Source organism: Diplodia seriata (genome assembly GCF_021436955.1).
Source record: "Diplodia seriata strain FDS-637 chromosome Unknown scaffold_8, whole genome shotgun sequence".
NCBI classification, from domain to species: domain Eukaryota; kingdom Fungi; phylum Ascomycota; class Dothideomycetes; order Botryosphaeriales; family Botryosphaeriaceae; genus Diplodia; species Diplodia seriata.
Genome location: NW_027117315.1, coordinates 2,018,917 through 2,032,495, shown reverse-complemented (window position 1 = coordinate 2,032,495; position 13,579 = coordinate 2,018,917). Strand labels below are relative to the sequence as shown.

Genomic DNA, 13,579 nt, shown 5'->3' with positions numbered 1-13,579 from the left:
CAATGACAGCACCGGTGACGGGATCGTGAGGAGAGCCTGCGTGAACGGCCAAGGTACCGAACTGGTGCACGGGAGAGGGCGCGCGGGGCGGGGTATCGATAGGGTGTTCGGTGTGCGTCATGATGGTGGGTTGGTCCAAGAAAGTGGTGAGGTGCGGGGAGCTCAACAGGACAGTAGAAACGTCTTGAGGCTTCGAGGGAATGGGCGAGGCAGGAGCCGCAGCCGTCTTTTAAGGGAGAGGGCGCTCGAGCAGTTTAGTTATGTCAGAGTCAGACAATGGAATGGACTGAGATGGTGCACGGCTGCGTGGTGGAGATGGCGCAATCGCCCTAAAAGAAGCAGCTCAGGGTAACAACGGCTTTCTAAGCCAAGGCCGCAGGCCGCGACGTTAATAATGCACGGGAAGTGCGTCGAAGGGCGCGGCGTCGCATCTGTCAGCAGCCGCGAGCTTTAGCTCTGCCTTCGCCTCGGAAGCCGCGGCGCGCTTCCCCAGATTGTTGGACGCGACCGCTGCACATCGCTGCATTGCATCATCGCCCATGCACGCGTTCCTGCGCAAGCACGCCGACTCCTCCTGAGCGGCCCTCAGCCGTCGATAAGCGCAACCCGAGTCACCGCACCTTAACCTCTCACCGAATTTCTCACATGCCCCGCCTCTCGTGAGACGCGGGAAAAAGTTTGTCGCCGACGCTGCCGTGAAAATTCTCGAATTAGGTAACCGCTTGTCCTCCGTGTCGACTGTCCTCGTACTACTGCAGCACCTTCCTATTATCCACAAGACTGCCCTGCCGATGATGAAATTCCAAAGCACCTCCACCGCCTTCGCTTCTACCCAGCTAAGTGTGCCAGTGGAGAAGGTGACGGAGGAGAACTTGCCAAGGTCCGCCGGCATCTCTCGCGCAGGGCAACAGATTGCCTTGTTCGCTGAGCGGTATCAGAACCTCCGCTTAAGCAAGGTGTTTGTGCACTTACGGTACAGTCGGGCAACGAAAGAGATACGACAATATCGTGGGGACTTTGCCATCTTATGCTCCGATCCCCCGGTCACTACTGGAGATTGTTGCGTCTGAACCGCGATGGCGTCTATCCTGGCTAGAAAGGAAAGCTTGTTAAATTGATGCCATTAAGTTCTCTCCTCTCGCGATACAGTACCACAAAGGTGCTTACAACTTTCCGAACGGTTCATACAGTGACTCTCTGCGGTCCGCCCGACAACCACGCCGCTCATATGAAGTTTAGTCGTGTCTATGCTCTCAGCCTCACAAGGTGTTTACTTGCGAATCCACCGATCATGTCGCGGTTACTCAATACTTGAACGGCCAAGGTTGATGATGAGGGCGGAGATGCCTGTTTGGGGCATGGGTAGTGTCAAATGAATTATAGGGCGTAGTTAGAATGCATGTCCGCCTGACCGATAGCTCAAAACGATATTAATTGTGTCAAGGCCTGATTTGATGACTGTTTACTGGGATGCTCGTGCACGTGGGTAGAGAAGTCGGTTCGTTTGCGTCTTATAGCTGCGCCAGGTGAGTCTGGCAGTCGCTTGATCGAGCCAAAGGTTGAGAACCAGGTGTGTCCGGAGAGGGATGGATTACATACTAGCCAATCATGGAGGACCAGTCCGGTGATATTGTCGTGGCTATGTCGAGATGCAGGGCTTCATTATGGCGGTTCGAAAGAAAAGTATCACGGTAAAGACATCAAGACAATGCAGACAAATGAAGATAGTCCAAGGCACATGAAGTAATTTTTGAAGAACTCTTTTTTGGTGGTGGCTGGCAGCACCAGGTTATCACATCGTAGCCAGATCCGATCGAGGGGACTTTTTATTGGCTCATGTATCCTTCATGATTTCCGTAGTCTCCATATGCCCCAGACCATGCAACCCCGAAACCCAAACAAGCATTTACTTGAGGGGAATGAAACGCGAGGAGTGGGTGGCACCAATACCGGGCCTACCGTGCTTGACGGGCTTGCTGTGGCAGATGTTAGAACTGTTCCTTAATCTCAACAGGAAATATTGGCGCAACATACTAGGAGATAGAGAACTCAGCCAGGTAGTGGCCAACCATCTCAGGCTTGATCTCAACCTGGTTGAACTCCTTGCCGGAGTAGATGCCGATGACGCTGCCGATCATCTCGGGGACAACGATCATGTCACGGAGGTGGGTCTTGACGAGGTCGGGCTTCTCGTTGGGGCGAGCCTCCTGCTTCGCCTTGCGGAGCTTCTTGATCAGGCCCATGGGCTTGCGCTTGAGACCACGGTTGAACCTGCGACGGGCACGGGCGTGGACAACATCGCGGAGCTGCTCCGAGGAGAGGTCGAGGAGCCTGAAATCGGTGTAAGCACGACACATTCCAACCTCCACCACTGTCAAATTGTACGTACTGGTCAAGGTCGATACCGCGGTACGAAAACTTGCGGAAGGCTCTCTTTCTCTTAAGCTCTGCACATCACCATCTTGTCAGCCAAAGTCCCCGTTCCAGCGTGGGTAAGACCCAATCGGGTTTCGATGGACTGAACAGGTGCATGTGCCAGTGCAGCGATTGCGATGGGTTGCGGGCAGGTACGAGAGTGTGCGAGGGATTTTTAGGTCGTACCGGCAGCCTCCTCAGCGTTCTATCCAAAGGTCAGCAGGGCGCTCGGAGGCGCGACAGTAGCAAGAGTGTACTCACGTATTCCTGGTCAGCCATTTTTGCGGTTGTCGAAGTGCGGGTTGAGAACTTCGAAGGGGCGCAAAAGGTGTTGTCGCAGTTGAAGTCGAGTTGACGGCAGCCAAGTTGGCCCAAATTGTGGTGGGAGCGCCTAAGCGAGCGCCAAGACCCGCCCCCGAACAGCTACCCGAACATTTCACGCTGCTATCGATAGGGCATGAAGGCACGCACTTACATGGCTCTCGCAGGAGCCCATATGTACTACTTGTCACAGTATGTGTTCACAGGGTATTCTGATTCATTCAGCTTGGAACTGCCGTAGCTAAGAATTCACATGCAAATTTTGAGCAGCAATTGGAGGTGCACGGCCTTCTCATATTTTTGGGATATCACACAGCATTTCTGCTGAACATGCTCCTCGTCCGATAGACGCCCTTTTTTAGCCTGCGCTGATTCCTCCAAATTCCCAAGGCATACACGTGAGCCTTTCCTTGCCGGGCCCCGAGCCGTTAAAACCCATCCCGCGCAGAAATGACCAAATCTTGACCGTGATGCGCTTAGTCGAAAAGACCGAAGCCCATATCCTCGTCGGACTCCTCCTTCTCCTCCTCCTTCTCCTCCTTCGCCTCCTCGGCGGGGGCGGCGCCACCAGCGGCGGCACCACCAGCGGGGGCAGCAGCACCGGCAGAGGGGACGGAGGCGAGCTTCTCGGAACCAGAGGCGATCAGCTGATAGAGAGTCAGCATTTGTTTTCGAGAGAAAAAGACACTAGGTAGGTAGGATATCATACCTCCTGGATGTCCTTGCCCTCAAGCTCAGAGATGAGCTTGTCGAGACGGTCGGACTCAGCCTCAACACCGACGGACTCAAGGACGGCCTTGATGTCGCCAGCGGAGGGGGCGGTGTTGCCACCGAGGCCGAGGAGGAGGTAGGCAGCGAGGTACTTCATTGTTGTGGTTGCTGCAAATCGTTAGTGATCTCCGAACTGAACGAGCGAAGACTGCAGCGCGCGGGCGAGCGAGCTGCAGCGCGGTGGAGGGCGCACTTGTGGAGGAGTTTTTTGGAAGAACAAGCGAATCAATCGGTTTAGCCGCGTTGGCGGAGACTGAAACGTCGAGTCCTTGAAGGTTGTCGTTGGGTGTGGAAGAAAAGCAGAGTGCGGCCGCGCTCAGTGTTCAGAATAGCGATGCCCGGTGTGCGAGGCGCTAGTCCCAAAGCGATTGCTAGCGCGCCGTGGTCTCCAGGCAAACGCGCGCCGCCGGGTAGAGGCTGCGTGTGCTGGGGCTCTGGCAGGTGCGCTTGGATATTCCGGTGCCGATGCCCGCGCTTTAAAGAGAGCGTCATGTCCTGCTCTTTGCCGTCCGCACTCTTCTCACCGTCTTCCTCCTTCTTCCTCCATTTTCCACCGCTGGCCGTTTCCCACCCTCGCTGCCATCCGCCCCCCCACGCGCTCGCTCGTCCCCAGCCTTTTCATGCCCGCAGCATGAGCGCCGGCCGTACCAGCAACTATCGGTGATCTTCTGAACAGACGGCTGGGCCTTCCCAACAATGAGCGTAAGCCAGTCCGCTACCGTGTGTCGCCACCGCTGCTCACCTGGTCCGCAGTTCCTCAACAGTGTTCTCTCCTCCATCGGCGGCGGCGCAGGCCAGTCGCAGGCACAGTCTGGACGAGCCGCCCCCTCGCAAGCCCCCGCCCCAAATCCGACGCAAACACCACGTGTCGGTGGCCCAAGCAACGGTGTGTCATCAACAACGACACCCAAGCGCAAGGCAGAAGGCGAGCCAGCGCCCGTACCTGCGAAGGCTCCGCGTAGGGATCTAGACCCGTCCCGTTCGAATCCTGTATCCCGTACTGGCACCGCTTCTCCGGTCGTGAAACCCGCCGCTCCCGCGCCTTCAAGCTCGATGCCCTATCGCGGCACCGCTCAACCATCCGGTTCCACTATCACTCGCAAGCCCTCCACGTATGCGTCGGTCGCCAAGTCGGGCCCCTCCGCCACCACCATCGCAAAGCCCGCTCCGAAGCCAGTCACGAAACCTTCGCCTGCAGTCACAACAGTGCAAGCTGCAGCCGGCCCGGCACCCAAGAAGGGATCATACCAAGAGATTTTGGCCAGAGCAAAGGCGGCACAACAGGAGAAGCCGCCGGTTGGTGCTATCAAGCACAAGCCGCTTGAGAAGTTGACCAAGAAGGAAAAACTTGCACTTCATGAGAAGAACAAGCAGGCTGCTGCTGCCGCAAAGGACCCGAAGCTTGCACTGAAGCAGGGACTGAAGCCGGGATTGAAGGGACCTGCTAAAGGCGTTGACGCAAAGGCTGGCGAGCCTGCGAAGGAGAAGAAGAAGGCGCCGGACCTAGGCTACCAGGGCACCATGCGTGGTGCCATGCGTCCAGCTGCAAAGGAACCAACCTATCAGGGAACTATGCACAAAGGTGCTGCAGCAGTACGCAGGCCCGGACTAGACAGGGGCGACAGGAGTAGAAGCGGCTCGCTCGGTCCACGACCACCCGCGGAGAAGCGCTACCGATACGTGGAAGATGACGAAGAGGAAGAAGACTACGAATCAGAGGGTTCTTCCGATATGGAAGCGGGTATATTCGATGTGGACCAGGAAGAACAGATGAGTTTGCGTGTGGCTAGGAAGGAAGACGAGGAAGCGTTGCGCGAGGAAGAAGCGCTCAAACGCAAGAAGCTCGAGCGCAAGCAGATGTTGGAGAGGATGAACTCGCAGGCTAAGAAGAAAAGGCCTTTCTAGGCTGCGATGACAGACTACTCAAGATTTCTACTTCAACTCTAGCCGGCAGGTGGACAATGGGTCCACGTCGGCATTTACTTCCGGTTTTGAGCATTGCATGGGGCATTGGGTAGACTATTGCTGGTTATAGCGTGGCGTTCGTCATCACTTCTCGCGGCACGATTCATGAAAGGCTTCGGGCTTCAGAGAGGCCCTATATTCTCCGATATTCTTGTTGTAGAAGATATCTTCAGCCACTGTCTTGCGGTAATTGATACAAGACTAATTGCGCGTCATGCGCCTCTACTACACTTCTTCGATATGCTTCTTGTTCTCCACATTTCTGGAATGTTTACTTCTCCTTTTGGAAATATACTCTTACCATCTAGCCAATTAGCATGTTTTGAATCGTTTCCCCTGAGATTGATCATGACTTGTGGCTGAGCTGCATGCACGAACCCCCAAGGGCGAGACACTACACTTGAAATCCTATTTCTCACTCCGTTATGTGCCCTTTCACGGTCAACTGCAGCCAGCCTCAGCATGTAGGCATTGGATTCAGACAACTGGGATCAAGTCGCCTCATGTAACGCCGTCCGAGGACGAGTGAGATGCGTGATGACAGTCAACAAGCAACTCGGGATAAGCTTCGCACCATGCCCTGAGGTCAGACATGGGTGTGGCTTGTTGCTGGTCGACGCGATGTGCAGGAAACCTCGCTTGACGTCGTCTTCCCCCTTGCTCGGTAGGGCTGAAGGGGTGGAGGAGCCAGGGCACAGGGCAATGCCCCCGAGGAAGGCCCCCCGCAAAGCATGCATGCCTCGGCAAGATGGGGGCGATCCAAGCTCCCGCCAACTCCGCTCCATCCTCACTGCTACATCTTCCGCGGCTATTACATCCCACAGATATGAAGCTGGCGCGCACCTCGGGGGGCTGAACAACAAACACATCACCGCAGTGTTTCTTTCGTTAAAAAAAACTTGCACCGCAAGACATAATGGCGGGCGAGGTTCGCCAGCCCATCGACGTCAGCTCACTGTCGAGCTACATTGACGCGAATGTGCCGGAGATCAAGACGCCGATTGATGTAAAACAGGTACTGCGATCTCCCAGCCCATCCCAACCCTTGCCAATACCACCTTCGCGCAGTCCCCGCCTTGAACCATACCATCCCATAGCCAGGAGAAACACAACCTCCCCAAACGCTGACAGCCGCCTCGCGCACAGTTCGGCTACGGCCAGTCCAACCCCACCTACCTGCTCACGTCGGTGCCGACGGGCGCGCGCTTCGTGCTGCGCAAGAAGCCTCCCGGCCAGCTGCTGTCCAAGACGGCGCACAAGGTCGACCGCGAGTACCGCATCATCGCCGCGCTGTCGCGGCACACGGACGTGCCCGTGCCGCGCGCCTACTGCCTGTGCGAGGATGACGCCGTCATCGGCACCGCCTTCTACATCATGGAGTTCCTCGACGGCCGCATCTTCGAGGACCCCAGCCTGCCCGGCGTGAGCGTCGAGGAGAGGACCGAGATGTACGTTAGTCTTTTTTTTTATTCAATTGCCCAGCTTCCGCCGTAAACATGGTAAAATGAGGAAGGCCTGTGGATGCAACGGACATCCTTTTTGGGGAGGAAGAGGAAGAAGGGAAGGGAGAGAGCACGCGCTTCGAAGCCGGACAGCTCATTCATCAAGCCGGGAGCTCCCATCTCGTTGACAAAAACGTCCCTAGTTAGCTAACCACCATTCCCCGTCTCTCACAGGTGGCACGACGCCATCCGCACGCTCGCCAAGTTCCACCGCGTCTCGCCGGCCGCCGTCTCGCTGTCCAACTACGGCAAGCCGTCGGGCTTCTTCGACCGGCAACTCGCCACTTTCGCCACCATCTCGCAGGCGCAGGCGCAGACCGCCGACGTCGAGACGGGCGTGCCCGTCGGCAAGATCCCGCACTACGACGACATGTCCGCCTTCTTCCGCGACGCGGCCACGCAGCCGCGCGACCGCAGCGGCTTCGTGCACGGCGACTACAAGATCGACAACGTCGTCTTCCACAAGACCGAGCCGCGCGTCGTCGGCATCCTCGACTGGGAAATGTCCACCATCGGCCACCCGCTGTCCGACCTGTCCAACCTGCTCAACCCCTTCGTCACCGCCGCCAGCGGCGTCAGCATCGGCGCCGGCGGCAAAGGTACGCAGACTTTCCAGCCCGGCGCCACCCCCGGCCTTCCTACCCACGACCAGCTCGTACGCCTGTATGCCGAGACTGCGGGCTGGGATCCGGCGCCGGATATCGTGTGGGGAGAGGCGTTTAATCTGTATCGTGGTGCTGTGATTTTGCAGGGAATCGCGGCTAGATACGCGCGGCGCCAGGCGAGTTCGCTGAAGGCGAAGGACTATGGCGAGGGCATGAAGCCAATGGGCGAGCTGGCTTGGAAGCTGGTACAGGAAATCAAGCAAGGAAACGCGAGGTCGAAGTTATAGGAAATTCGTTGTATATAGAGAAATCCCGGGAACTCAATGCACAATGAAATGGAAGGTGAAGAGTCGGCGACTCAGTTGTATTCAAGATTTCGCTTGCTTTTTAGTGGCCAGCTGCTAGACTTTGAGCAGCGTTCGCTATCCATTTGTCCCGTGTTATCCGATGAACGCCTCCGAAGAAAAGAAGAGAACCACTTGAGGGACTTGTCAACGGAGTTGTTTCCTCGTTAAGAAAGCTTTCTGGATGGAGCATACCGTGGATGCCGTCCTCCTGCCGAATTTTGTACACTAGCTAAGGCCGTTCCCGACTCCAGTAGCTCCGTGCATCCTTGATTGACCAAGTGGTATCCGTGAAAAGAGAAAGGAAGTTATGTCGACCATACCCCATGCTTGCACCAGTCTACCTGTGGTGGTGCTGACGGTCGTCGCCGCCGATGCGCTCGAGGGCCTGTAAATCAACCAGTCAGTATTCGTCTCCCCAGATATTTTGCCAGATTCGCAATATGCGCAGGTTCAGAGCGCAATGTCGAGAAGATGTCGAGTAGGGGGGGAAAGTCGTACCTCGAGCATGACGACCGAGTTGCCGCGGATGACCTGCAAGATCTTAATCAGCATTCTGCTCTGCACTGAGGCTTGAATGTAGTACTACATACACACATGCCAATGCGGACCTTCTCGCCACCAGGCTTCTCCTCGACGGCTTCGTCAAGGACGATGTTCAGGAAGACCTAGGTATGGGCGTCAGCCTAGAATCGGGCGCAAGGCGGGGCTCAGAGCATCAAAGGCTTGGTCGAACAGGGTGACGTACATCGTAGCCGCGGAGGACACCGATAACTTTGCGGGAGCCGTTGAGCTGGACAAACAGACGCTTGTCAAGGTACTGTTCGAACAATACTGTCAATGGATGTAACCAATCTTCGTGGAGACGGAGCTATCGTGACGGTGGCAGAAACAGTACCTTCTTGAGTTCGGGCTGAGCCTGCGGCATTGTGATTGATTTCGCGTGAGGGTGTAGTAAATCGTGTGCGGTGCGTGTGGTTTCGACAGCTGTGAAGATCGCGGGCGCGTTGTTGTCGGAGGGCAGGTGGTGTTGGAAATGCGCCGGCACTGAGCTCAAGTTCGCGCGCCGACGCGCGCCAAGAGATAATTCTGCCGGCCCTGGGTCCGCTCGCTCACCGCCCGCCGCCGCGACGCTGCCTTCCTAGAGCTGTAGGCCGCCGTTTCTCAACACCACTACGGCATTTGCCCGTTGCACCGAACCTCACACTCAAGTGATTTTCAAACGAGCCGACACGAATTAGCGAACACAGGCGCAAAATCGGAGAAGACAAAAGAAGGAAACACCATGAGGAAATCTTTCGGCGCGCGGCGCGTCCCGCGCAAGGTCGGCCAGGAAGAAGACGAAGATGCTGGCGCTACCAGCTCCGGCACCGATGCGGGGGCCCAAACACCAGGTCAGTATATCTACGCCCTTGTTTACCACCACTTCATATACCTCCTATTCTGACGCGTGCTCCGGACAGATAGCTAATCAGAACCTGGCAGAACCCGTGGTAAAGCGAGCGCCCGCCTCAAAGACCAAGAAACGATCCTCCCTCCGCCTCTCATTTGGCCCTGGTGAAAGTGCTACCGAGGGTGAGGATGACAACGGTGCAGTCTTCACGCCTAAAAAATCGAACCTCAGCAGAATAGCGGCCGAGAAGAACGCCGAGCGCAAAGGTTTCCGTGTCTCGCTGTCCTCAGACCAATTGCCTGCGCAGAGAGACGTCACGGATGAACGACCGAGTTACAGCAAGGAAGCGCTAGCAGAACTGCGCGACTCCCAGCCGTCTACGCCGAAGCCCAGCGCCGACGACGATGACGAACCGGAGGGGAAGGAGGTGGACATTGCGGCCAAGTTCGGGCCGCTGGCGAGCCTGAAATCGTCATCCGCCATCCCCACCGATGCGGAAATTAGAGAGAAGAAAGAGCGTAGACGACGGCTAGCTCAGGAGCCGGGATTCATGTCTCTGGATGGCGACGAGGCCAAGGAAAGGACCGTATATGATGACGAGAACGCCTACGATAGCGATGACCTTGACCGGCCGCGTGACGTTACCATCCGGACCACCATCAAAGAGAAATACCCCGAAGGCCGGTTAGTGCGTGAAGATGAGGATGTGGCAGAGGGCTTCGACGAATTTGTGGAAGATGGCCGCATATCACTCGGCCGTAAAGCAGAACGCGAGGCCGCACGCAAGCGTCGTGAAGAGATGGCTAGCATGATTGCAGACGCTGAGGGTGGTGGCTCTGGTGACGATGGATCCGACGATTCGGAAGACGAGCGCAATGCTGCGTACGTGGCCGCACAAACCAAAGCTGGAACGTACGGATCGCGAGACAAAAATGCAGATGACCCGCAGCGCCCCCGGACACCACCGAAGATTTCATCGTTACCGGAGCTAGGAGGGGTGTTAGCACGACTACGCGCCTCGTTGAAGGAGCAGGAGGAAGTCAAGGCGGCAAGGGTCAGGAGGATGGAGGAGCTGGCAAGGGAAAAGACGGACATTTCCTCTCAGGAGTCCTGGATACAAAGTCAGCTAAAGATTGCGGGGGAGAAATACGAGAAGTTGAGGATTGAAGCTGGCGGAGCTGGTGGAGCGGCCACGCCGGTGAACGGAGTTGATAGCGCTGCCGCAAGTGAGAGGGGCTTGGATAGTCTTGGAGGTACACCGGCACCTGTCGGGAGTGGCGAGGACGCCACGTGAGACAATTGAAGATGCAAGGCTCAGTAGAAACAACAAAAAGTTCATGTTCCCAGCTCAGGCGTCAAGGATTGCCCATTGAGTAAGTGATATTCTTGGATGTCGCCATTTGCGCTCCGAAGTTCGTACAAAAGCCTTCGTAGCCTCCTACACATTGCCCCCTTTCTCCAAATCCGGCCGCATCCTGTGAAATCTCGACAGGACACCCATAAGAACACTAAACTAGTGTCCTATGGTTCCCTTTGAATAGGTTAAGCTTTCCGTAAATCTCAATACACTGAGAAGTAGCTTCCGAAAATACGACTTTACCACAGCATTAGAGTAAAATGCTCAACACGAGTAGGATTGAAGAAGGCCGGGGCTTGCGAGGCATAACTGAGCCAACAAATACCGTGAGACAACCCAACCCCCTGGTGTATGGACTTCTTGATTATTGATTTATATACGTCAGAAGTTAGGTTTAGGGCATGTGCATGTGCGAGCGTAAGAGGTTCATGAAAGATGTATGTGCTTTATATATCTGACAGGGTAGACGCTGACAAGCGTGCTTCTTAACTGTCTGACTGGCCAGCCCTTCACTCGACTTGTTCAATAGAAGCAACACAAGCATCTGAAAAACATGCCATTTCTGAACAGATTTGGCTTTTGCTCTTACTACCCAATCGTGTCTCTTGTCATTGATCTGCCTTGTCCATTGTCTCAACAGCTATAAGCAATCTCTTAACAACTGGGGCCTATATGGAAAGTTCCCCAGATGCGATCTCGAACAACGCCGGCAAATGCCCAACCTCGATCCATCGCAGAGATCGGCCCCGATACGCCAGGAGAAAACAAAGAATGTAGCCGTGCAAGACAGCAAAGAAGACGTCCATCAGGTCATCATCCAGTAGACCAACCAAAGCCCCGAACAAATAGCTAAGTTAGCGACAGAGAATGAACTCAATAGTCCCCTCCATCTTCATCATCAGCCGCAGCAGCAGCGCCACCGACGGGCTTCTTGGCCACTTTCGCCCCGCCGCCCTTTCTTTCCTCCCCATCATCATCCACCCCATTGACCAACTCCCCAATCTCTCCGCTCTCCCTCAACACTTCCCTCGCCCTCGCCTCGCCCACATCCAAGTCCTCCGCCACCAACCGCATCGCCAGCTCCGGCACGAGGACCTCCTGAATGAAACCGCTGACCGTCTTGAACCCGATGAGGCGGTCGCGGCCGGCACTTTCTCTGATCTCGTCGGCCAGCTCGCGCGTGACCCACGCTTCCATGACGCGGCGCCCCCGGGGCCCGTAGTAGCCCACGGTCATGCCCGTCAGCGCTTCGTCCGCGGCCACCGTCTTCTTGAGGTTGCGCCCTTCGCCGCGCGCCGCCGCCTCGTCGGCCGCGTCGCGGAAGGCCGAGGGGCGCTCGCGACGGATGACGCCGACGAGGTCGTCGCGAAAGCGTTCGATGCGTCCGCCGCTAGTACCGCCATTGCCGCCGTCGCCACCACCGTGGCCGGTTTCTATGGGCGGTGTCGATAGCGCGTCAAAGTCGATGTTGGGGTACTCGCGTGCGGCGTACTCTTCACGCGCCGTGGCGCGGCGGTGCGCCTCGCAGAATTCCATCTGCTTTCGTATACGCATATACGCTCGGCTGCCCTGCCATTCTTCCAGCAAGACTCGGTCTACCGGGGCCTGGCAGACAGGGCATTTTGCTGGCGTTTCGTAATTGCCGTTCGGGTTAGGTCCATCGTGGTCATCGTCATCGAGGTCGCCAAAGTCACCAACAAGCGGGCTGCTGGCTTTGATGGAACTGTGGTCGTGTTCGTGGTTCGAGGTCGTTTGAGGTAAGTGCGTTGAGTCGTCGGGGGCTTGGCCTTTGTTGCGCCTTGACGATCGTCGTGTGGCCGTCGTTTTAGATTCCGGGTTCGATGAGGTGCCGCCGTCAATAGACGGGAGCATCTTAAGAGCCTTCACTTTTGTGGGCGTATCAAGACCATCCTTGTTGGAACTATCTGGTTTACTGTTCCCTGTGATGGCTTTTGAAAAAGCTGTCAGATCAATTATTTCGCACTCTTGAGATTCTGATAGTGAAGTGCTTCGTGTGCAGCGAGCCAGTGAAGGAGGGGATTGTATCGGAGCCAGCCTCCTGATTTGCGGCGGGTATCTAGTTTGCGGAGAAAAGTTGATAGCTGGTAGCTTCTTGATCGTCGGATTGTTCTCCTTTCGCATCTCCGGCAAAGGCCCAAGAAGCTTGACATTCGGTTTCTCCCTAGGCAATCTTGTCTCGGAAGTTCCCATATGTTTCGCTTTGGGTCTCGCCGTTCGCAAAGGGGGGGACGATGCAATAGGCTCAAGCGTATCCAACATCTTCATGCCAGCACCAGCACTTTCTCCAGGAAGCCTCTCGGAAGACCGCGAATTGGTGGCGTTGACTGAAACGTCAGAAAGTGGCGTACCTTTGTTACTCTTCTTCGCACCCGCTCGCCCCGTACTCGCCGCCGTCTTCGCAAGCACATGGATATTTTTCGCCGGCGTCGACTGCACACTTTTGGATCCGGACTTGGATCCATATCCCACTCCCGCCGTCTTCTTCGCCTTGCCGCTGCCACGTGAAGCCTCAATGCTCATTACCCCATTCCCATACGTCGTGGTTCGCCTGTGCTTCGCCGGGCGCGCGTTCATCTCACCGAAAAGATCCGTTTTGTCTTCGTCGTCGTCCAATCCGACTGTCGAATCTTGCGTGCTGGTTCCGGCTCCTGCTGCTCCACGCGCTCTTTTCCCATTGGCTGCACCCGCCATCGCTCCTCGACCGCCGAGATAGGCCGGCGCCCTGATCCCTTTCCGGCCGTTCGGAACCTTAAACGGAGATGTCGGCGCCGACGAGGAGAAAGGGGAAGATGCGAACTTGTGGTCATCGTCGGAACCTTCCCTGTCGGAGCTGGAGCTTTCCGGGTCGGCATCGATGCTCTTTCCTTCCGGCAACGGCGCGGGCT

General features: G+C 56.4%; 6 protein-coding genes across 6 annotated transcripts; 3 read left to right on the top strand and 3 right to left on the bottom strand.

The window, feature by feature from the left end:
• Positions 1–1,906: 1,906 nt before the first annotated feature.
• Positions 1,907–2,694, bottom strand: RPS15 (40S ribosomal protein uS19; the record flags this gene model as incomplete). Its single annotated transcript, XM_066779633.1, has 5 exons — positions 1,907–1,976; positions 2,035–2,331; positions 2,390–2,447; positions 2,602–2,620; positions 2,677–2,694. 5 exons carry the CDS (start codon positions 2,692–2,694, stop codon positions 1,907–1,909), a joined length of 462 nt encoding a protein of 153 aa, XP_066630437.1.
• A 518-nt stretch (positions 2,695–3,212) lies between these two features.
• On the bottom strand, positions 3,213–3,604 carry RPP2B (ribosomal protein P2; the record flags this gene model as incomplete). The annotated part of the gene is made up of 2 exons (XM_066779632.1): positions 3,213–3,383; positions 3,446–3,604. The coding sequence occupies 2 exons, from the start codon at positions 3,602–3,604 to the stop codon at positions 3,213–3,215; spliced, it is 330 nt and encodes a 109-aa protein (XP_066630436.1).
• Positions 3,605–4,203: 599 nt separating this feature from the next.
• On the top strand, positions 4,204–5,412 carry SLS55_008218 (uncharacterized protein; the record flags this gene model as incomplete). Its single annotated transcript, XM_066779631.1, has 1 exon — positions 4,204–5,412. One exon carries the CDS (start codon positions 4,204–4,206, stop codon positions 5,410–5,412), a length of 1,209 nt encoding a protein of 402 aa, XP_066630435.1.
• A 976-nt stretch (positions 5,413–6,388) lies between these two features.
• SLS55_008217 (uncharacterized protein) lies at positions 6,389–7,866 on the top strand (the record flags this gene model as incomplete). Its single annotated transcript, XM_066779630.1, has 3 exons — positions 6,389–6,487; positions 6,619–6,920; positions 7,149–7,866. The coding sequence occupies 3 exons, from the start codon at positions 6,389–6,391 to the stop codon at positions 7,864–7,866; spliced, it is 1,119 nt and encodes a 372-aa protein (XP_066630434.1).
• A 510-nt stretch (positions 7,867–8,376) lies between these two features.
• SMG1 (Serine/threonine-protein kinase smg1) lies at positions 8,377–8,851 on the bottom strand (the record flags this gene model as incomplete). Its single annotated transcript, XM_066779629.1, has 4 exons — positions 8,377–8,457; positions 8,517–8,591; positions 8,672–8,743; positions 8,822–8,851. 4 exons carry the CDS (start codon positions 8,849–8,851, stop codon positions 8,377–8,379), a joined length of 258 nt encoding a protein of 85 aa, XP_066630433.1.
• Positions 8,852–9,208: 357 nt separating this feature from the next.
• Positions 9,209–10,610, top strand: SLS55_008215 (uncharacterized protein; the record flags this gene model as incomplete). The annotated part of the gene is made up of 2 exons (XM_066779628.1): positions 9,209–9,317; positions 9,391–10,610. 2 exons carry the CDS (start codon positions 9,209–9,211, stop codon positions 10,608–10,610), a joined length of 1,329 nt encoding a protein of 442 aa, XP_066630432.1.
• Between the last annotated feature and the right edge of the window lie 2,969 nt (positions 10,611–13,579).